A 24,251-nucleotide genomic window follows, 5' to 3' on the forward strand; every position below is an offset into this window, starting at 1 on the left:
TGTGATTATACAACACTATGACCAACAAACTTTCCCAAATGATTTTGCTTCACCTGAGTATTTGCAGTTCTCTGGGACCTGTTTGTTGAGTTGGTACAAGGTAGCTCATGAGCATCTTGGGAATGCATTTCCTTAGCTTGTACACCAACATGAATTTGCAAGTGAGCATCAAAGTCCCCGAGAGGTACTGGGTATAATGAATACATCCAGAAGGTAGAGAGGAAACTGAGTAGAATTATGATAGCAGCCAGTAAAGGCATGCATCTCCTCTACTAAAAATTCCTTTGTTATCCACTTTTCTTTCTTCCTTCCTTCGGTTTGTGTGGATGGATGTGCCTGTGTAATGAATATTTGCAAGAATGTATGAAGGCCAGAGGACAACCTCGAATGTTCCTCATAAACCATCCATCTTTACTGTGTATATATTTTAAATAGACTCTCAGTGACCAGAACTTGCCCAATCTGCTAGGCTGGCTGGCCAGAGCACCCCAGGGATCCTCCTGTCTTTGCCTCGGCAGTCTGGCACGGGTTTTCAAAGCAGGTTCTGGAGATCCAAGTCATTTAAAGGCAAGCCCTCTGCTTCTGTGTTGAAGAAGGGCAATGACCTCCTAACGTTCTTCCACGGGGTAGCACTGTGTGAAGTTGGTAGACAAACACATGCCTTATTTGGGAAACTGTGAAAGGGTCTCCAGCAATGGTCCATCAGTACAAACTGGTATGTTCTCATAAGAGTAATACACAAATAACTATCTGGAAAACTCATTTAGAACCAAAGACAGGACGTAAAAGAAAGTTCACAAGAGAAACTCCCGTCTCTTTCTCTCTCTCTCTCTCTCTCTCTCTCTCTCTCTCTCTCTCTCTCTCTCTCTCTCTCTCTCTCTCTCACACACACACACACACACACACACACACACACACACACACACGAAAAAGACAGGACAGAAACAACAAAAAGTTAGTAATTATCAAAGTGGTTATGTTATAGGGGCTTTAGGTCTTTATTTCTCCATAAAACCTTTTAATATTGTGAGTTTATAATGCTTGAAATGAAAAATCCATCTTCCCTCAGTGTAGTCATTGGAAATCATATAGAGCAGGGACCCCAGAGAATGTCCCTGGTTAATGATACAATGCTGCCATTCAAAGCTGCGACTTAAGTCATGGAGCTTCAGTTACACTTTGAAGATGTGTTAGGAAGGCAGAGGTGGAGGTGGAGCCGGAGAGCCAGGGTGTGAGTGCCAGCACTCAGGTGGCAGCTCAGCCCCTTCTGTGTGTGACTCAGTTCCAGGGATCCAACACCCTCTTCTGGCCTCCCCCACCACCAGGCACGCACATGGTACACAGACACACAGGCAGGTAAAACACCAGACACAGAAAAATAAAAATAAAATTGGAACAAAAATTAAAAATAATTTCTAAAAGACAACATAAAACTTTTTAAAAGGCACAAAAGCATGAAATACAGTCTACTAAGTTTTTTGTGAAAAAACGTTGAAGGTTATCACACTTTAAAGAGTCCAATCTTTGGGGCTAGTGAGAGAGAGAGCTCAGCTGTCCTGGGTTCGATTCCCAGAACTCACATTGTGGCTCACAGCCATCCCTAACTCCAGTTCTAGGGGATCTGGTGCCGCCTTCTTCCGACCTTTACAGGTGCCAGGCACACCAGCAGTACACACGCATACAAAACATTCATAAAACAAATAAGTCTCGAAGGGCTGGTCTCAACATCAAAGGACAGAAACTTTATTTTTTCCTTAGAGAACAAAAAAAGCTCACTTGTGATAACCACTCTAACGCTGTGTGGAGCCAACTTTAACAATGTTATCACAGGAAGAGATTACTATTCAGACCAACTTAAATGTAAAGACACAGAGACGTAGTAACACTGCTCAAAATTTAACATAAGAACCAATGCCACAATTTTACTGAATTTCAAAAGCATCTTTTAGTTATTTCCTAATTTTTCAAGACACTGACGCATAATTGTGAAAATGCCATGCAGGAAAACACCCAGAGATAACTCAAACAACATGGACAGAACCAACAGAAAAATCTTAAAAGGTGAAAGCTAAAAACAAAACAAACAAACAAATCCACCCAGAAAAGGAAGCCTGTAATTCTACAATGGTTTTTGAGACTTCTGTAAGAGTAACTACAACAGCTTTTCAAAAAGTCCTAACTATAAATCCTAAAGAAAACGTTACATACACAGTTATGAATCACAAGAAACCAGAGGGTACAGCTTCAACTAACTAAAGAGGAGCTGGCAGTGTTGCATTTGTGAAGGCAGAGGTTCCCAGAGCACTGAGACACTAGAAACACCTCACGAAAGAGCAAATGAGAACCGCTCACAATTTAAACAGGGCGGCCGATGGATCCTGCTCAAGGAAGCCCGTTAGTAAGAAGGACAGACGGGAGCACACGCGTGCTTTCCCTGGTTTAGAATCCAGGGCACAGCCCTGGTGTCTCTGTCACCTTGCAGGCAAATAGCACTGGAGCCTACACACCCAGGTGTAGACACACCGAGTCCAGTGAGAGGCCTCCAAGGACTCACTGTTTCTACTACCCTAAACTGACTCTTAGAGTTAGAAATGCACTTCTTACGAAATAAATTCCTAAACTTCTCCCTAGAGAAGGGTGGGGCGTGGACAACAAATCTCTCCTTAAGTCATCGTGAAGCAATCTTTTAGTTTAAATAGTAACTGCAGGTAACAAGCAATCCACATGCATTCAGCAAAATGCAGCCATCTTTTTTAACTTCTGGTTATAGGGTTTTTAGAGATGAGGTCTTGCTATCTCACCATGTTGCCCAGGCTGGCCTCAAACTCAAAGGCTCATTCACGACCTCCGGGGGCAGCGGGCACATGCAGCAACTGTGCTTGGCCTGGGTTAACACACACTCCAAAGTTCCCTAAGAGGTAAGGCAGGCTTCTCTGGAGCGCTCTCCTTTTTTTAATCCTGCCCCTCGTTCACCCTCTCAGTTAAACTCTGACATCCACTCTGCTGGTCCTTGGTTCAGTACTGTTCAGGCTAAAACAAGATTCCAGAAAAATCCGCTACCTTTACAGGGCCTCCACTGTTCCACATCCTTTATTTGTTTGAGCACAGGATTTGGGCCAAAGGGATGGTATTTGGCAAGGTGATCCAAACTCACAGCTATAGCCTGTCTGGAGCTGGAGCCAACAGCCAGACTCAACCCAAACGGCCTCCCTCCACCAGTCTGTAAGTCTTCTGTGCCGTGAAGAGTTTACCAAGGGCATTAGCATTTCCAGGCTCCTCTCTTAATTCTCTGCACTGATAATAAATGTGGGGCAATGCTACACAAATGATTTTAACTCTTGTGCCTTATTTCTTTACCTGAAAAGCAGCCAAACACCATATTCCTTTCAGCTTCTAGAAGTAAAATATTTTGCTGAGTGTAAATAATGAACATGGTTATAATTCATGTACTAAACTGGCCTCATTTTTGTTCCTTCAAGCTACTGCAATTCTCCAAGCCTCTCTCCTACCTTCCAGAACATGCTATTTAATTCAGTCGTGCAAGTGATGCTCTGGGAAGACTGAGAGCTACCTGTGACTTGGTTCTTCTGAAAACGACGTGGGCTCCTGTGAAAGGTACAGGGCTATGCTTGCCTTGGGTCACTTCTTAATCAAGTCACATTCAGCAGGAAAAGTCATGCTGAGCTGGGCATGGTGGCTCACTGTTTTAATCCCAGACGGGGGAAGCTGAAGCAGGAGGATCTCTGTGAAATGTAGGCCAGACTAGTCCACATGGTGAATTTGAGGCCAGCTTGGTCTACACAGTGAGTTACAGGACAGCCAGGCCTCTACAGTGAGACCCAGCTTCAAAGACAAAAAGAAGCACTTTGGGAGCTCAAACAAACTGAAACAGAGCGAATGTTTTTTGCTTACCGGTTTGGTTTTAGTTTGTTTTTTCTATACACAGATTCTCTCTATGTAGCCCATGCTGTCCTGGAACTCAGAATCTGCCTGTCTCTGCCTCCTGAGTGCTGGGATTAAAGGCGTGCATCATTAGGCCTGGCTCAGATGCAGGATTTTAATTGTGTTCCTATACTAACTGACTTTTAGCACAAGAGGAGTAATCTAAGTATTTTATTTTATAGAAATTTCTTGGTACACACCTTTTAAAGGTACACACCTTTAATCCCAGGAGGCAGAGGCAGATGGATCTCTGTAAATTCGAGGCCAGCCTGGTCTACAAAGCCAGTTCCAGAACAACCAGGACTGTTACACAGAGCACCCACTCGTGCGGGCACGGGAAAAACAAACAAACAAAAAACAAGTAAACAATTAGTATCAACAACTGAAAAGTATCATTTATGCTAAAATGTGATATTCTGACACAAAACTTAACTACCTTCACTTTTCTTGCTGTTCCTTCTGTCCTGACTGACACAACTTAACAGCATGAGACAGTAAACTGGTCTTCTATTAGAAGCACTGTGCTGGAGCAATGGCTCAGAGGTGAAGAGCACTTAGCTCCGCTCTTGCAGAGGACCCTTCCATAACTCCAGTTCCAGGAGATCGGACACCCTCTTCTGACCTCTGTAGGCACTAGGCACACACAGTGAATAGACATAATGCAGGTAAAACACTAAAACACATAACAAAAATGATACATCTTTTAAAAAGTTAAAAATAGAAGCAATACACTAAAGGCCTAGAAATGTAAATTTGATTATTTTATTTATTTATGTGGGAGTTCTGGCTGCATGTATGTCTATGCATGTCTGTGCCCACAGAGGTCAGAGAGGGTGTCAGACATCCTGAAACTAAAGTTACATCTGGTTGTGAGCTCCCACTCATGCTGGGAACCGAACCTGGGTCCTCTGCAACAGCAGCCAGTGCTTTTTTTTTTTTTTTTTTGAGATGAGGATCGAATCCAGGGCCTCCCCAACCCACAGCCAGGGCTCTTAACCACTGAACCATTTCTCCAGGTCCTGATCTAGAATTTTGTTTGTTTTGTTTTTTGAGACAGGGTTTCTCTGTGTAGCTTTGGAGCCTTTCCTGGAACTCACTCTCTAGACCAGGCTGGCCTTGAACTCAGAGGGATCTGGCTCTGCCTCCTGAGTGCTGGGATTAAAGGCATGCGCCACCACCGCCGGCCTGATCTAGAAATTTTTAAAGTATCACTGACTTTGATCTATACATTTGATTTCCTTGTCCTCTTCCAATAACGACTTTCATCTTTTTCTGTGTACTGTCTGAGAAGATTGCAGTACAGAGCTCAAACGCACACTGCACTCCCTCTGCTTGGCTCTGAGTTCTGACTCTATCACTTATCAGTTGTGGAAAAATAATGACTGTAGGATTAAGTCTAAGAATAAAATGAGATAGCTAATAGTACTACCTACATCTCATGGGGGCTGTTTAAGAGTAAAATGCCAAAGTTCTGTGTCTGTCTGTCCTTTTAGTTTTCTGAGACAGGGTTTCTCTATGTAGCCCTGGCTGTCCTGGAACTAGCTCTGTAGCCCAGGCTGGCCTCGAACTGAGAGATCTGACTGCCTCTGCCTCCCAAGTACTGGAATTAAAGGCATGTGTCATCACCACCTGGCTCAAAGTTCTGTCTTAAAACAAAACAAGAGAAGATAAAAACTCCTCTTGTCTAAAAAGTGCTAACAGTTAGCTATAACACAAACGTCTGGACTGGACTGCGTATCGACAGGAGAAAAACCACAAATGGTGTACAGGATATTACTGGAATAAGCAACCAACTTTCCTGTGCATTTATAATTCCTTCATGCAATATCTAATGACTACAAAGAGACTGCCCATCCCTATGCATACCCAAGTTTCCTACTCCTATTTGCAGAAATGCTCCAAGGTGACCTAGTGTCATCCTCCCTTCTTTACTCCGCTCCTGAGACAGAATTCCTGGGTGACTTCTGGCCTCCCTTCCAGCACAGTGCAGAAGAGAAGTGACCATGTTCTCCCTGAGTTGTGGCGTCATATCCCCATGGTTTCCCTTCTACCCTGCTGGCTGCCCTGCTGGTCTCCTTTGATGACCCACTACCCCCAAACATGGTAGGTTGTCTTCTTTGCTCCATGTCCATTAAATCCATGCAGTCTGTGCCATTAAGTAGCACTTGAATTCTAGACTCCAATGTCCAATGTAAGACACACCCACTTGTCTGTTAGACAGCCATCTCATACGCAGCACTGTTTGGACAGTCTTGTAGCTCCAATGTCTTGGACCTTGCAATCTGCCTATGAGACCTACCACTCTAAACTAGACTGAAAAAGAACTCTTGATTTCCTTCTCCAATCCATTCAAATCTACTCCCACTCCTGTCTATTATCACTAAATGTCACTAGTTTTTGCCCAGTTGTTCAGATCAAAATAGTAAAAGGTCATTCTTGATTTTCTGTTTGTCCCACATCTAAAATCCCCCCAGTGCTGTCCAAATATACCTTCAAATGTGCTCGGAATCAGACTGCCCAGTCCTCTACCAGGGAGGTCCAGACATGGTGCTTTCTAAGAACATGACCTGCTACAGCAATCCCCAGGCCTCCGTTTTGCTCCCGTATAGCTGCTTGAGATAAAGCAGTAATGATGACCTGGTGAAGCCTGTAATTAGTCATGGACGGGCTTATACTCCTATCACAGCCTTCAAAGCAGTTATCTAACCCGGGCCGCACTTCTCCAAGGGCATTACAGTCCACCTTGTTCGCCATGTTTTAGTCACATCTGTTCTCTTGTGGTTCCCTTGCCACGCTGGCGGCTCCTTCTCTCGGTCAGATTTCTGACCACTGTGACATTTTTGAAGGCAATGTCCTCAGCCCTCCTCTCCAGCCTATTAATCTATTTCTTCTCACTGCTTCATTCTTTGAAGTCTCTATTTCATTATTTCCCTTTTACTTTGTTAAAAAAATAGCCTGGGATGAAAAATTAATGACTCTTCATTGTCAGGAAAAGAAGACAATATGAAATTCAAACTCCCTAAAACCATCATCATGTACTTTTGTATTATCCTTGTAAAGTTCTTTTCTGTGCATCTAAATATGTAGAAATAATGAAGCACTTTATTTCTGTGCGTTAGCACATTCAAAGCGTGGGTTAGGTTCCCCAGTCATTGTATATAGATTGATGAATACAGTCTAGTTCATTGATAAACACTTAACCTATTAAGTTTTGAATCACTGCAAGTCACCTGTTCACTTAGCTATTTTACTAGGTACCTACACATTCTAGGATTCCTACAGCCATGTATTTTAAAAGAGGCCCGAAAGGGACAGAGCAATTGAAGGGCTGGGACCATAGCACAGTGACAGAATGCTTGCTTACCTATCACGTGTCAGACCCTGGCTTTACTCCCCAGCACATCAGAAAATAGAACTACCATCAATATCAAGAAAATGAAGAAACTGTAGGCATCACAGGCCCCATGTGCCTTGAATGCTCTTTGTTTTACAACCCTTTAGAAAGATCTGAACAAAGCCTTGGGGTGAAGTCACCCAGCCAAGCGGGTATTTGAGAGGCTGCAGACACTGGAGACCTAACAGGCGGGATGGAGGGAAAGCGGCCGCAGGAAGTGAAGCCGAGGCGTAAGGGGAAGAAAAAGGAACGGGTTGAGCAGATCAGGCAGAACTTCACAGGTCAGTGTGAGGACTAGCTTTGCTCTGAGAGTCGGTCCGGAATGGTTTAGTATGTACAGGCTGCTATAACAAAATAGCCTAAATTAGCTAACTTAAAAACAGTAGCAATCTCTCAGCAGTGAACCATCAAGGTACAGCTGGAATCTTATCAGGGCCTTCTTTCTGGCTCACAGACAGCTTTTTTGCTGTATCCTCAAAGGGACAAGAGGCACCTTTCTGTCAGGCCTCTTTTATAATGGGCACTATGCCTATTCATGAAGACCTGACTCGCCTAATTTAACCTCTAACGTCCCCATTTCTGAATACTATCACTTGGGAGTCAGGATCTCTACATGAGTTTTGGAAGCACATGTGTTTTTCAGACCACAGACACAATGGAGAAGTAGCAAGGGCAGAAATGATCTGCAGCAGCCTTCCTTTGCTAATGAACTGGAGAACAGCCAGGAGAGCCCAGGAAGAAAGGGCAGACCACGAGGTAACACACGGCAGTCAGCGGGCAGGTTACCGTGGCAGTGGCTGGGACCAGGGTGGGGGTGGTGGGAGGAAGCATGGGTAGATCGTCCATGGTATTTTGAAGATTCAGAAAACAGACTGACCTAAAAGAACAGATTTGAAGAGTAAAAGAAAAAAGTGAAGTCCAGAACAACACCAAAATTTCAGAAGATGCAGTTACTATTTGTAAAAAAAAGGAAGCCGGTGGAGGGCAGCACTGGGCAGAAGCTCAGGAGCTGAGCCTGACTGTGTCGAGTCTAACAGCTGTCCTTAGACACGGAGGCGGACATGACGAACAGACAGCTACATACACACAACAGCAGCTGAAGACGTGTATGTGGGCACTGTTGATATCTAGGAGACATTTCCAGCCATGAGACTAGAAAGAAGAAATGCAGTAGACATCGGTGAGAAAAAGGGCAGGGAAGAATCACAGAGCGAGCACCGGGCACTGAGCACCGAGGAGCGTGGTACCCGGGCACTGAGCACCGAGGAGCGTGGTACCCGGGCACTGAGCACCGAGGAGCGTGGTACCCGGGCACTGAACACCGAGGAGCGTGGTACCCGGGCACTGAGCACCGAGGGGCGTGGTACCCGGGCACTGAGCACCGAGGGGCGTGGTACCCGGGCACTGAGCACCGAGGGGCGTGGTACCCGGGCACTGAGCACCGAGGGGCGTGGTACCCGGGCACTGAGCACCGAGGGGCGTGGTACCCGGGCACTGAGCACCGAGGAGTGTGGTACCCGGGCACTGAGCACCGAGGAGTGTGGTACCTGGGCACTGAGCACCGAGGAGTGTGGTACCTGGAACAAAAGAAGCCAGGGTTTCCAGACGAAGGGGAGGAGACGGCTGAGACAAAAGCCCACACTTGAGAGTGAAGGCAAACACCACTGGCATACCAAAGGAGCCACCGGCCAACTTGGCGGAGGCAGCGACCTGACTGCAGAGAGATGGGTAGGATGTTGGAGTAACAAATTTGGTAATAGCAAGTGTAGTAGACAATTCTGCTGAAGGATCCTACCACAAGGAAATGAAATCGGAGAAGCAAGTGTTGAAGTGGGTCAAGTTCTTACGAAGAGAGAAATACAATGTCCCTCTGTACACAAGAGATCTCCATTCATGGACTCAACCAAGACCGACTGAAGATGTGAAGGCAAATAAAACCTGTGTCCACTAAACCTAACACAGACTTTTCTTATTTCCTAAACAATACAGTAAGTGTAACAGTCGTTTACACAGGATTTACATACAGTATTACAAGTCATCTAAGGATAGTTAAAAGAATATGGGAGTGTATGTGTAGGTTCTATGCAAATACTTGGCCACATCATAAAAGAGATTTGTGTATCTGTGAACTCTGGTATCCTGGTGGGGGAGGAGGGGTGTCCTGGAAACAATCCTTCAGGAACACTGAGAGATGACTTCAATCACATGTCTGTTTTCTAAGAGAAATGATTCCCTAATGAAAATAAAATGGGCCAGACATAGTGGTGCACACTTTTAATCCCAGCACTTGGGAAGCAGAGGCAGAAAGATCTCTGTGAGTTCAGGGTCAGCCTGGTCTACACAGTGAATTCCAGGCTAGCCAGGGGACTACACTAAGACCCTGTTTCCAAAAAAAAAAGAACAAAATGTATGCTATAGGAGAGAAGCTAAAGCTGTATGTTCTTGAGCAAACAGAAGATGACGGATCTAGGACAAAGGCAGACAATAGCAATGGGTACTCTGAGGTCCCAGGCAGGAGACAGGACACACTAACACTGATGTCTGGAGGATCAGGGTGGACAGTAGTGGGTACTCTGAGGTCCCAGGCAGGAGACGGGACACACTAACACTGATGCCTGGAGGATCGTGGTGGACAGTAGTGGGTACTCTGAGGTCCCAGGCAGGAGACGGGACACACTAACACTGATGCCTGGAGGATCATGGTGGCGGCAGGAGTCTGTGGAAATTCTCTTCACGTTACTTCAGTTGTCTTAGGAAAGCAGGCAGCAAGGTGCTGGGCTCAGAGTGAGGATGGGCAAAGAGACACGGGTTTGTAAGAGAAGTCACGAACTACTCATTTAGTAGCAGGAAATCAAGGAGGAACACCAGGCATCACACACGACCTGACTGAGATTTGTGGTCATTTGTGGTTGCGTGTGAACAAAATGCAGAAGCACACAACTTAGGACTCTGGTTGTGCCAAACAAGCCAAGAACAAGGAAGGGATCCAAAGGAGCGGTTCAAACGGCTAACCCTGGAATTTAAGCTGAGTGAACTCCAACGGAAAAGAGTGAAAACAAGACAGTGTTGGCAGGGAGGCAGTGACAGGTGTCGGAGAGCGCACTGGAGCCAGCAGCAGGCAGGGGTGAGGGCCTGGGGGTCCACTACAAAGCCAGGCTGTGGTGGTCACAGGCTAGCAGAACACGGCACAGGAACTACTCAAGTGCATATACTGACTGATCCAACGCAGGTAAAAAGACTCCGGAAGAGGCACCAGGGCGCTGAGCAACCAACCCAGTGTACTGCTGTCAACTTCACACAAAAACCAGGCAGCACCATATACCAACAGGTATGCAGGCCTTCATGAGAGAACCCGAGGCTGGGGGCTGGAGGGAGGGGCCTAAAAGCGGAAACGGACTCCCAGGTGCTGTTCCCACTTCTAGGAAACACTATGGGAGAGCATGCAAAACCCACCCACTAACGCAGGAAGTTCCCAGCAAGACAGGAAACAAACACCAGCCATGGTGGCACACAGAGGCGGAAGTGGAACTGCGTCTGCGACCAGCCTGAGATACACTGGGGACACTGAAAATGAGGGGGCCAGGGAAGTGGACGGTAGGACGGGGCGACAGTGAAAGGAGAGAAGGGAATGATTCTGAGTACACTGAGGGGCTGGAGAACTGCCATCGCAATTAAGAGCTTGTGTTGCTCTTGCAGAGGACCCAGGTTCGATTCCCAGCACCCACGTGGAGGATCACACCCTTCTGTCACTCCGCTGGGCATGCACACACATACATGCAGGCAAAACACTCATACACATAAAATGATAAAATAAATAAATCTAGGAAAAAATGTTTAAAAGAATATGTTGAGAGGGGGGCTGGGGAGATGGCTCAGTGGTTAGGAGCATTTTCTGCTCTCTCAGAGGACATACAAGGTCACTCGCACGATCCCTAACTCGGGTTCCAGGGATCTGAAGTCCTCTTCTGACTCTTAGGCACCAGGCCTGTACCGTGCACATACATACATGCAAGCAAAGCACTCATACACATCAAGTAAAAGAAATAACACTTAGAAATATGAATATGCTAAAACTTTTTTTGGTAGATACAGTAAGTCCCAGAGGGCATAATATAAGGGTAAGAAGAGTTAGGATGGGGAGGGGGGTGGAGCTGTGTTACAGTTTTATGAATGGAACACAGAAGACAAAGGGAGACAAGGACCCTGGAGGTTCTGCAGTTACTGACAAAGATGTCCCAACACCTGACTTACCCACCTTGTTAAAATGGAAGCTACTAGGACAAAAGTGGCTTCGCTTTAAAATACCTGCTTCGGGTGTGGTAGCTCATGCCTTTAACCCCAGCACTCTGGCATGTGAAGGTAGGTGTTTGAGGCTGGGGCCTGGGTTACATAGTGAGACCCTGCCTAAAAATACATAAGTAAACAAATAAATAAAATACCCGTGCTGATTTAGCCGTGTGTGAATTCTGCTAGACGCCTTCTGCAGACGCTGTGTGCTCTTCTGCCAGTGTGACGGGGACTTTACCGACTCACTGGCCATGTCCCTTTTAGTAAGACAGCACCCTGCTCACTAACACAGATGTGTTTCCTCCTCTAAAAAACGGACTTGTGCCAGGTAGGGTGGCGCACACCTTTACTCCAGCACTCGGGAGGCAGGAGCAGGAGGATCTCTGTGAGTTCAAGGCCAGCCTGGGCTATATAGTTAGTTCTAGGCAAGCCAGGGCTACACAGAGAGAGAAAAAAGAGAGAAGGAGGGAAGGAAGGTAGAGAGGGAGGGAGGAAGAAAGGAAAAAGAAAAGGAAGGAATTGAATTGTTTTCCTTTTTAAGTATTTCATAATTAAAAAAAAAAACCATTCTGTTCTTGATGATTTACACAAGTAATAAGCATTTTTCTTTTTTTCTTTTTCTCTTTTCTTTTTTTTGTTTTCCGAGACAGGGTTTCTCTGTGTAGCTTTGCGCCTTTCCTGGAACTCACTCTGTAGCCCAGGCTGGCCTTGAACTCACAGAGATCTGCCTGCCTCTGCTGGGATTAAAGGCGTGCGCCTGGCCGCATTTTTCACTTTAAAATCTCATTCTTTCTAGTGCAATTCAAGACCTGGGTTCAGTTGGACCGGTTGTCCAATCAAAACCCTTGAGGCAAATCTGGCCACACCCGTTAGTAGCTTTACGTCTGGAGCTGCTTCGCACTTGGCAATGCCCAGGCTGGGATAGGCCAACTTCCCCCAGCTCAAGCCCTTCTCCACGCTCCACGGACCCTGCCAGTCGCCCCTGAGGCCAGCACAGGCTTATGCCATAAAACCTGAAACCCTGTAACTGTGCTGCGGCACATCTCTGTGTACACAGTTGTCCACACTACATACAATAGCCAGTCCTAGAACTGAGCACACAGCCGAGGGAGCCTCCTTCTAAGGGCTTACTGCATCAACTGACTTCCAAAACTTGCGTGTTCTCCTATGTCCTAGCCAAACAGCTTATTTTTAGTTTATTAAGTATTTTCCCTTCTCTTTTTAAATATTGGGGTGGGGCAGGTGTGAAGATCAGAGGACACCCCGTGTGTCAATCTTCCCCTTCTACCTTGCTCACTGCTGAGTACACTCGGCTGGCCAACAAGGTTCTGGGCACTCTCCGTCTCTGCCTCCCTTGTCTCTGGACGGAGAGGTGATTACAGATGCAGGCTACCATACTTGGCTTTACATGTGTTCTCGGGATCCAAGCCCAGCCCCTCACACTTTCGTGGCAAGTACCTGGCCCACTGAACCATCTCTTCAGCTCAGGTATTTCTCAAAAAAATGTTAATTCCTAATGGAAGCATGAATGATAGTGGCTCTGTAACTTTATGTTCACTTTTTAGGATTTGGTTGGCACCATCTATTACTAAGCATTTGTTTGCATAAATGCTACATGAATTTGGAATATTCAATTATTTCTCTCCTATAGTTTCTTTCGTTAGTAAAGACAAGATGATAGAAAGGATCCGCCGTGTCAGTGGGAGTGATCTGTGCACCTGGAATAAAGGGGCCTTAACGTCACTATTTTACTAATGTTTTAATCAGCTGTAAAAACGCAACTAAGAGCACGTGGGGGGGGGGGTTGTTCCTTTCACTTCCAGCATAAAATCTTCTATTCTCTTTATGTTAAACAGCTCTAGTCTTTCTGGCTTATTTTTCCATTAAAACTATCATTTATTGGGCTTAAACTATCATTTAATGGGCTTCATCAAGTGCATTTTTCAATTCAATTACTTAATGGGCCTTTAAACTTCTCTTAGTCACTCAATTTCATCAACTTTGGGGTTTCTTTGGTTCCCCTTTCCCATCTGTTTGAGACCATTCGAAAGCATGCTGAGCTCCACATGCTTGCGGCCTTCACTTTACACTTCAGACACCTACGTATCCACACACCTACCTACACATCTATAGATATTGTAGTTCATCCAGGGAAAGATTGTTTTTTCATTTTCTAAAATGTGGAAAGTTAAGCTCTGTCTGGTTTAATTTTGTAACTTAACCATTCATTACTTCCAACTCACCTAACTATTTTAACAGTGTGGCCTATGGTCTACAGGTAGTTAAATCCATAACATTTTGAAAATACCTATTACATAGAAATGTACAAATAATATCATCTTTTACTTAGGCAGACCTAGATTCAGGGTCAGGCTTGTACATCTAGCCCTTGGGCAAAATGTGTATTCATCTCCTGGCATCAATTAAAGGGAAGTAATTTTCATGTATAAAACAGGACTATGATGATGAGAATTATGTAAAAGAAGTACTCTATACCAGATGTCTACAGGTAACTCCTGACATACAACAATGGAAAAAGGGATTCGTTCAGTCTTTCTTCCCCTTTCTATCTCACATTAGTAGGTGCATTAATGTTAGGTTGCTTCTATTTATTTTAGGACCGTTATTAAATTCCCTCAAGCAAGCCTAGCACAGTAGTGAACATCTCTTATCTCAGCACTAGGATAATGGTGTCAGAAGGATACAAACAGGCTAAACCTGAGCAACAAAGAGAGATTGTCTTAAGACAAAACAAACAAACCAGCAGGCCTAATAGTAGAGGTTTATAAGCACATGCTAAGACAAAAGGATTAAGATTAAGGGCTTCCTGGACTGGAGTGAGTTCAAGGCCAGCCTGCATAACTTAATCCTTTCTCAATATGTGTAGCCTGCATGAGGTCGTGAGTTCAACCCCATCAGCACTCACACAAAAAACAGCCACAATATAGTCAAAACACCACCAAGAGCCAGGCACAGTACCCACACTATTAATCCCAGCACTCAGAAGGCAGAGGCAGGCAGATCTCTGTGAGTCTGAAGCCAGCCTGATCTACATAGGGTGTTTCAAGATGGCCAGAGCTACAGTGATGGACCCTGTCTCAAAACACTAGCATGAAAACACTTGCTTTAAGCAAAAGATCCAGAACTTGGGATGACACTCAGAATCATAATGAAACATAGAAAATGCAGTAATTGTTTTATGCACAAAGATGTTCATTGCAGTGTTTCTTATATAACTATAAGAGATTAGAAACACTTTTGGAGAAATTCACACAAACATTATATAACCATTAAAAACCAGACAAAATAACAAAATAGCTTAAGAAATGTTTATACCAATTTTTTTAAAAAAAAAAAAAAAAGCAGAAAATTACTTATGTAATAAAATCTCAATTGTAGGAAAACAAAAAAACCCATTTTGGAAGGAAATATACCAAAGGGCTTATAGAAATCGTTATAGGGTCCTGAGACTGGTGTTTATTTCTTAGTTTTCTAAAATAATCCCCCACGGTAATGACAATGCTGAGTGTTTATTTCTTAGTTTTCTAAAATAATCCCCCACGGTAATGACAATGCTGAGAACAGAGGAGACCCGTGGGGCACTCACTCCATGCAGGCTGGGGTAAGACTGCTTACTCTCCTAACTCAGTTAGTTCTCCAAACAAACTAATCAGACAAACATTGAGACACTGTAACTTGCTTCAGGTTACACTGATAATTACAAAGGGCCTGGCTTAAAGTGTCTGCTCCTGATGCCCCCACCACACAGGACAGCTTTATCTTAGGTCATAGAGCAAATCATTAGAAAGGTACCCATTGACTCCAACCGTATGCTCTTCACAAAACAGCAACGTTTCCTTTGGGTGCTGAGTGAGGAGTTCCATAGTCACTGACTGTCTTTTGGAAATCAGATGTGGTCACCTATCTGGTAGAGAATTTATCCATATTATCTGGTACGGAAATATTTGAAGACAGCCACGTGTGATGGAGTGCGCTTTTAATCCCAGCACTGGGGGGGGGGGGGGAGGTAGGAGCAGAGGTGGTGGATCTCTGTGGGTTTGAGGCCAGCTTGGTCTACAAAGTGAGTCCCAGGACAGCCAAGGCAACAGAGTGAGACCTTGTCTCAAAAGACAAAACCAAACAAAAAATTCCAAGAGAAATCTTCACCCTCATTTCCTGTTTCAGTATTTCATTTGACCATGGAGATGATTAAAAGCTAACATTCTTACTTATTACTCCAACTGAATACTTTCAAGAACACTATTAGAAGTCTCAGAACCACCCAACCAAAGTCACTCTTCCCTTCACTACTAAGCTCTACCTGCTCCATCACAAACTACCCACTCTGACGGCCATCTATCTATCCCGGCGTGAATCCACTCCCTCTCTGACCTGCCAGACCCTTGCTAACAACTGCTGAGTAAACCTCATCTTCTGAACACTGCACTCACCCAACCCTTCCTATTTTGAAGGGGCACTGTCTCCATGATTTTGAAAACCTCATCAGTTATTCACACTAGTTCAGCTTCCTCAGCCTTTGCAAGGAAGCCAGTGTGGGGAAGGGTGGAAGAGAGGGAGGAGGGATTAAGTCTTTCTGGAACCATCTACCACTTTTTTTTTTTGAGACAGGGTTTTTCTGTGTAGCCCTGGCTGTCCTAGAACTCAGCAATCCACCTGCCTCTGCCTCCCAAGTGCTGGGAATAGGGATGAGCACCACCAGGGCCCTGTGTACCACATTCTTTATACCTGGCAAAGAAAAAGAAGTCCCCCCTATCTCCGTGTTCCTCTCTTCTGTTTACACTGGTTAAATTCACTTCATGTCTAACTTCATTTGGCTTCCTTATAACCTCATTTCTCTTCCTAAAAAATGTCTGCAAAACCCAATATGGTTAACAAATACAAGAAATTGCTCTAAATATTACCTGTTCACATTTCAACACAATCCATTTAGTTTTTAAGAAAACTGAATGCACACAATCACTTTAACATTATATTAGTAAGGAAAAAAAATCAGTCATGAAAACAATGAATATAACAAATATTGATACTGGAAATAGTCACAGTTAGGATGTGGTTTTTTTTTTTTTACCCCAAAATCTAGTCTGCTCGTATTATGTAACGAAAAAAGCTTTTAGGAATGGAGGTAGAAGTACAGAAACTATTTGTTACAGGTCTTTCAGTGGGAGGAATTCTGTGTCCTGACTTGGGTGATGATGGAAGTACATGAAGGCTGTTGGAAGGCAGAGGCCCCTTTCCAGAAAAGGAAAACGAAACACTCAGACCGCAATAGGCTTATACTGACTCAAGTGAAAACAGTATTGCCAAACCACTATTCACCCACACCCATGTATCAAGGATTTTAAAAGAAATCCGAACCTCTCAACTAGTATTTTCCCTTTGCAGTTCCAAGTTTTCACCCGGGACAGCCATTCTCTAGAACAACTGGGACGCAGGGTAAGGGGACGACAGAAACCATAACCCCTCCCCAACGCCCAAATCCTCCGCTACTTCATTAAAGGACACTTTCCTTTCACTTTTAAATGAAAAAAATCGATAGGGAGACTTAAAATCCAGCAGGTATTTTTGGTAGCCTAAAGATGAACACATCTGAATGGGCATATTCCAGACAAGTCAGTTCCAAACACTGATTTTTACCAGACATTTTGCACGTAAGAAGCATCTTTTCTTTAGGGAGAAAAGCTCGGCTTCCTAGTCATTGAAGCCATTACTGTTTAACAGCAGGACAAACTAAGCTTCTTCGTTCAACCTTCCCAATTAGTGGACAGCCTCCAACTTCGTTTCTACAGTTACAGCAGCCGATTTGCGACTGGCATAACAAAGTGAAACTGTAAACAATCCCTGCAAAACCCACGTGATTAAAGAAAAATTTAAACAACGCGAGATCATTTCTAAGAGGAAGAAAGAGCCTTCTTTCTAAAACCAGTTTGATCGCGGTGGCGGGTCTGTTCCTCGGCGGCCGTCCCCTGCGGCGTGTACGGACAGGACAAGGGGGAGACGTGCAAAACCCACACAACCTAAGCAAAACCCGCAGTCACAAACATTAAAACGATGGAAACACGTCGCGGGGCCAGCAGGCCCTCGGGGGGTGGGGTGGGGGAGGAGACGGATCAGCCGGCTGCAGGCGCCGAGGTTGTGTGAGCTCCGGGACAAAGACCGGCGACCTCTCGGGCCCTAGCACGGTGCGGCCTGACAGGCACCGCACCAGCCCGCTCCGGCAGCCGCCCTCCCGCCCTAGGGCCGCCCTTCCGCCCTCCCCCGGGGCGCCACCCGCTCCGTCCCGGTCCCGCAGGGCGCCCGGGGCGGCAGCTGTTGGGCTTAGAACCGCGCCGTGGCCGGCGGGCTCCAAACGGCCGGGCCGCCGGGTCCGGGGGAGCCGGCAAGCCGAGCGCGGTCCCCCCTCGGCACGGCGGCGGGTCGGAGCTCGCTCGGCCGCTTCCGCCCCTCCGCCCCGGCCACGCACACCCTCACGCCACCTACCCGGTCCCACACCATCCCAGAGGCCTCCGGCGCTCGGGCCTTCTGCCGAAGCGGCGCTGCCTCCCGTCCGGGGCCTGAAATGGCTGCGGAACAAAGAGAATCTGGGCTCGGGCGAGCGCCGGTCCGATTGGCCGGGGGGCGGAGCCCGGCGCGGGAATCTTCGGCGGCGGTCGCCTTGGCAACGGCGGCGGGGCTGGGAACACACTGCGGCCTGGGCCTGGCCGGCCTGCGTCTGACGGCGCACGGCAGCGGTTTCCCCCGAGCCCGGACCCCGCGGTCTCGATCCCGCGCCCACCTCGCGCGGCCACGCAGGCCCGGCCTAGGGCTCGGCCGCCGCTGCCCGGGCTGCGAGTGTGAATGCCTAGATCGCAGGGAGGGGACGTGCCCCGGCCACACTCGTGTCCCCCGCTCTCGGCCCCGAGTGACAGCCGAGCCCCCGGAGCCAAACAGGCCGCCTAACCCACAGTCGAACCAGTTGCAGCTTCCGCGGTACGAGGGAGGCAGATGGATGTGGGCGGTCGACCCGCTGCCCGCTTGGTACCAGACGGGCTTAGGAGATGTGCCGATCTAGCACTAGATAAACCCAATCAAATGATTTAGAAAATTCGGTTGACTTCTCTCGGTAGGTATCTAATGTCAAACTAGTTTCTTGAGCTTGGAAATAATGAGCTCTCCTCGCCTGAGACAGCCACCGTGAGAAAAGTCCTGTCATGTCAAGCTGAAAAAAAAAATGTTTTAAAATGGGAGAGGGAGACATTTTTAAACCCAGTTGCCATGATGGGAATGAATAGATACAAATTGTTCTCCTTCCCCCACCCGATTGTTTTTGTACAAATTTACTCTGTATGAATACTGTAAATGTGCACAGCAAGGTGCTCCTTATTTCCTAAGGTGAGTTGCCAGTGAGAATTAGCCTCACATCAGTACTTAGTCTCACAGACTTTTTGTTTAGGCAGTTATTGATTGCTCTTCATCACTTTATATATAAAATTATAGTACCTAATTCTAGAAAATGCTAAATATTTAAGACGGCTTATTTATTGAGAATTTAAGAATCTTCTCTTGTGATACTCATTAGTATTACAATTAGTTTAGCTCAAAGTTTGAGACTAAAAGATCATTTTTATTATCAGAAAGTTGAGCATAGAAATGCAAAGTATTAAGCCGGGCGTTGGTGGCGCACGCCTTTAATCCCAGCACTCGGGAGGCAGAGTCAGGCGGATCTCTGTGAGTTCGAGGCCAGCCTGGGCTACCAAGTGAGCTCCAGGAAAGGCGCAAAGCTACACAGAGAAACCCTGTCTCGAAAAAACCAAAAAAAAAAAAAAAAAAAAAAAGAAATGCAAAGTATTTAAAATAATTAAAATATGGCCGGGCGTGGTGGTGCACCCCTTTAATCCCAGCACTTGGGAGGCAGAAGCAGGCCTATTGCTGAGTTCCAGGACAGGCTGGTCTTCAGAGAGAGTTCAGAACAGCAAAGAGCACACAGAGAAACCTTGTCTCAAAAAAAAAACAACAACAACAACAAAAAAAAAACCACTAAAATATACATATCAACGTTAACTTAATAGAAGTTGGATAACTGAGTAGTGTTCTTGCAAAGGTGGTTTCTTTTTTTTTCTTTTCTTTTTCTTTTTTTTTTTTTTTTTTTGCAAAGGTGGTTTCTAAGAGAAAATATGTTCCTAAGAAAAACAATTTAATGTAAACCCTTCTTCAGAGCTGTTTGGTGTGTCTGCAAGGAAATTTGTTGCAAGGAAAATACAAACAGGTCATATTTTTGCACTTAAAAGATTGCATTGTAGAGTAGAGACTTGTATAAATCAGGATTGCGGTAACTGAATCTTACAATGCTGGAGTTTAAAAAAAAATACAATATTGTTAAAAATCTAAAAGATTAGGGGCTGGAGAGATGGTTCAGATGGTAAGAGCCCTTGTTTTTGCAGAAGACCTGTGTTCTATTCCTGAACCCACATAGAAGATCATAACTATTCATAATTCCAGTTCCAAGGGATCCAATGTCCTCTTCTGACCTCCTCAGACACCAGGCACACACATAGTGTACAGATACACATCAGCAAAACACTCATATACATAAAAAACTAATCAGAAAGATTAGCTATTAATGACAGTTATAAGACCTATTAAGCAATTAATATGAATTCACCTAAATAGTACTTTGGGAATAAATGAAGTTAATTGGAAGGGAGGAGGGACTGGTTGAGTATTAATTAGTGTGTGTAAAAGGATTTATTCCCTCGAAATCTTTTAAAAAAATACTTGGTTCTCAGATGTTATAAAATGAGATGAGGTAAATCAAGAATTTATTCTTTTATAACCTTGAAATGGAAATGTTACTGTAAAATGGTTCTGGGTAGAGATGTTTATCTAGGTGGCCATTGTCTCTATCCTCTAGTACAAATTAAAAATATCTGTTTTAAATAATAACTCTTACTCATCATTAAAGTCTTATTAACATGGCTTATTTAATTTTTCTTTCCTGTCATTTTGGTTTTCCTTTGTGCATATGATAATGACTACTCAGTGATGTTTCCTCTTGACATTTCGTGTGTTAAAACTGCAGAATTGTTGATATTTCTCAATGACATATTTAGAAATTTAAGATGGTATATAAACGTTTTTAACCTCAAAACCTTTATATTCTTTCATTTCTATATTATTTTTTGTCTAAGGAGAAAACGTTGACAAAGGTAAAAGTGAAGAACATTAACAGTTACAAAATGGCACCACAGTGAGAAACTAGACACTTGGGAAAGAAGAGTTGCTTACTGCGTCAAATACAGCATCATCAAAAACCTGTGACACTCAGGAGGCCACGACCTGCCTCCAGATGCCAGCTTTATCACTCCTGCATGCTTTTAGTCTGGCTCTCTGAGCTGCACTTTCTCTGTCTTAGATAGGATAAAGCCTATGAGGAGTTCAATAGCAGTAGCTGGGCCCTGATGAGGCAATAGATAAAAATATTGGTGGGCATCAGTCAATGAAAAGACCATGTTTACCTGTGGGGGGTGATTTTGAAAAAAATAGACCTGGAAGCCCAAAACTTGCTAAATGTCTTTAATAGGCAATTATTACCAATACATTGATTATTTTATTAATAATTTTATTAACATTATTAAATTATTTTATTTTAGTAATTATTAATTGCTAGTATTATATAGAAACTCACTAAGAGAGCTGAAGTAATGTTTCAGGTAGGCAAGCTTTAAAATAGGATACTTCTGAGAACCATTTTTCCAGGTATACTTTTGGGAAGATACTGTCATCTGACCCTGTACCCACTCCCCTTCTTAACTCCTCATTATTTAACACTAGACAGCTTAAGAAATTGTCTTCTGCTTTGAAACATCTCCAGGTTAACATTAAGGAAAATCTTTTCTAAGTAATAATTTAGGAGAATTTAAAAGTATTGAAAGGGAACAGTTACAGTCCATTTAGGAATATGTAAATAATCTATAGGTATTTCTTACTTAAAGCAAACCCTTATATAAGGCTTTAATTTATAAAATAATAAATTAAGGAGTTATTAAGCTGGAAAGGATTAACTTCAAAGTTCTTCGAGCTATTAATAACTCCTAGTAATTAAAATACAATTCTATTTATAAAAAGGGCCTACTCCGCCGCCGACTCCTGTTTCTGGGAAGATGAAGCAGACACTGTTCACTGCTCTTTTCAGTACAGCTGAGAGTCCCGGGCATGACATAGAAAACAAACAGAAGCAGCAGCTTCTGGTAGAAAACAAACAAACTAAGCGGGACCTTGGGACTCAAGGAATGACATAATGATGAATTCTGGGTTTTCTTTGGCCTTACATATATCCCTCACTTGAAACTGAAGACTCAACAAGCTAGAAATACCAATGGCTCAGACCAAAACACAAAACAACAGAAAAGTTCCATCAAAACACTGCTCTCTCCAGCTGAAGGGACAGCACAGAATACAGAAAACTTTTGGAAAAAACTGGTTAAGTCAGCAGAAATCAAAGAAAATTATGATACCTTCTGTGGTAGTTTGAATGTAATTGGCCCCCATAATCTCATAAGGAGTGGCACTATTAGGAGGTGTGGCTTTGTTGGAGTGGGTATGGTCTTGTTGGAGAAAGTGTGTCACTGTGGAGGCAGGCTTTGAGGTTTCCTGTGCTCAGGATACCACCCAGTGTCTCAGCTGACTTCCTGTTGCCTGCAAGATGTAGGTCTCTAGCTACCTCTCCAGCATCACGTCTGCCTGCACGCCGCCATGCTTCCTGTCATGATGACAATAGACTGAACCTCTGAAACTGTAAGCCACCCCAATTAAAGTTTTCCTTTATGCCGGGCGGTGGTGGTGCACGCCTTTAATCCCAGCACTTGGGAGGCAGAGCCAGGTGGATCTCTGTGAGTTCGAGGCCAGCCTGGTCTCCAAAGTGAGTTCCAGGAAAGGCGCAAAGCTACACAGAGAAACCCTGTCTCAAAAAATAAATAAATAAATAAAGTTTTCCTTTATAAGAGTTGCCGTGGTCATGGTGTCTCTTCATAACGATAGAAACCCTAACTAAGACACCTTCCACCCCTTTGCCATGCCAACAGAGACCTGACAAGAGAGCCTAGATTACTACTCTTAGGTGGTTAGTAGTATGCAGTATCTGCCCTCCACCCTCTCATCTTGCCAACACTCTCTCAGAAAAAGCTAGGTAAAAGAGAGATTAAAATATCCTAAATCTTTTAGTGTAATGCCCCAAATACCGTGGATAGAGCAGGAAAATATTCACCAAGGACTAAGAGGATCTCAAGCAGGGCGAGAGGGAGGGTGATAGATGACAAGCCAGGAACACAGAGGTGGCACGGGTGGGCTGACTCAGCAGTTAAGAGCTCCATCTGCTCTTGCAGAGGACTCAGGTTCGATTCCCAGCACCCACTTGGTGGCTAACAACCACCCATAATTTCGGTTTCAGGGGATCTGATACCTTCTTCTAACCTCCATGGGCACCAAGTATATAAGTGGTGCACAGACATATGTGCAGGCAAAACACTTATATACACAAAATAAAACAAATAGATGTATCTAAAAAAGAATACAGTGATGTTAGAATTATCTGACAAGAAGCCTGGCAGAGTGGCCCACACATTTAATCCCAGCACTCAGGAGACAGAGGCAGGTAGAACTCCGTGAGTTCGAGGCCAGCCAAGGCTACCCAGTCAGACACTGTCTCCAAACAACATAAAAAGAGAGAGAGCCTTGATGAAGAAATAGAAAAATATAAAGAAAATTAAAGTGAATTTTTAGAGCTGAAAATGAAACAGTCATGCTAAATATATGGGGACAAATTTAACTACAGAAGAGAGGAGACAGATGGGGGAAAAGAAAAAAGAAAAAAGACCTTGGTAAAGAAATTATCCAGTCTAACAAAGAGAACACCCTGCAAAACAATCGAACAGTGTCATGGAACTGGGTGACCGCAATAATGGTCCAATAGTGGAATCATCAGACTTCAGGGAGGAATGAAGGATAAGGATTAAAAAATTCTAAGAAATAATAGCAGAAAGTGTCTGAGATCTGTTGAAAGATAGAGACCTATAATTCAAGAAGCTGAGCACATTTGAACAAAGCTCTCAACATAGTTAAATGGAGGCACAATAGCCTTTTGAAAGAATAGTGCTGTAGTGATTGAGTAAACAGATGCCAAGGAGTCAAGTTGATTCTGTACATCGTGTAGTGTATAAAAAGTCACCCCAAACTGGTCATAGAGCTATTGCAAGTGCTGAAAATTGAGCATTTCCTTCCTTCCTTCCTTCCTTCCTTCCTTCCTTCCTTCCTTCCTTCCTTCCTTCCTTCCTTCCTCCCTCCCTCCCTCCCTCCCTCCCTCCCTCCCTCCCTCCCTCCCTCTCTCTTTTCCTTTTTTGTTTTTTGAGACAGGGTTTCTCTGTGTAACTCTGGCTGTCCTGGAACTAGTTCTATAGACCAAGGCTGGCCTCAAACTCACAAAGATTCACACGCCTATGCCTTCAGTCCTGAGACTGAAGGTGATTCCCACCAAACCTAGTCAAGAAATACATTTTTGAAAATATTTATTTATTTTATGCATATGAATACTTTATTTTCATTTATATCAGAAGAGGGCATCAGATCCCATTACAGA

General features: G+C 44.5%; 2 protein-coding genes across 3 annotated transcripts in view; one reads left to right on the top strand and one right to left on the bottom strand.

Annotated features, from left to right (window-relative positions):
• The window catches only part of Tnpo1 (transportin 1), an 85,228-nt gene extending 66,959 nt beyond the window's left edge, over positions 1–18,269 (bottom strand). The window contains exon 1 of one of the 2 annotated variants that reach the window (XR_013044830.1): positions 18,122–18,269. Coding sequence is in view for 1 of the 2 variants with exons in the window: in XM_076552115.1 (XP_076408230.1) it covers positions 18,122–18,136 (15 nt within the window). In the remaining variant the exon portion in view is untranslated. The remainder of the gene's footprint in view (positions 1–18,121) is intronic. The other variant, XM_076552115.1, reaches the window with a different exon arrangement.
• Positions 18,197–20,948, top strand: LOC143268715 (uncharacterized). The gene is made up of 2 exons (XM_076552117.1): positions 18,197–18,743; positions 20,809–20,948. Exon 1 carries the CDS (start codon positions 18,201–18,203, stop codon positions 18,690–18,692), a length of 492 nt encoding a protein of 163 aa, XP_076408232.1. The 5' UTR covers positions 18,197–18,200; the 3' UTR covers positions 18,693–18,743; positions 20,809–20,948.
• Positions 20,949–24,251: the final 3,303 nt, after the last annotated feature.

This window comes from Peromyscus maniculatus, chromosome 15 (assembly GCF_049852395.1).
Source record: "Peromyscus maniculatus bairdii isolate BWxNUB_F1_BW_parent chromosome 15, HU_Pman_BW_mat_3.1, whole genome shotgun sequence".
Lineage (NCBI taxonomy): Eukaryota > Metazoa > Chordata > Mammalia > Rodentia > Cricetidae > Peromyscus > Peromyscus maniculatus.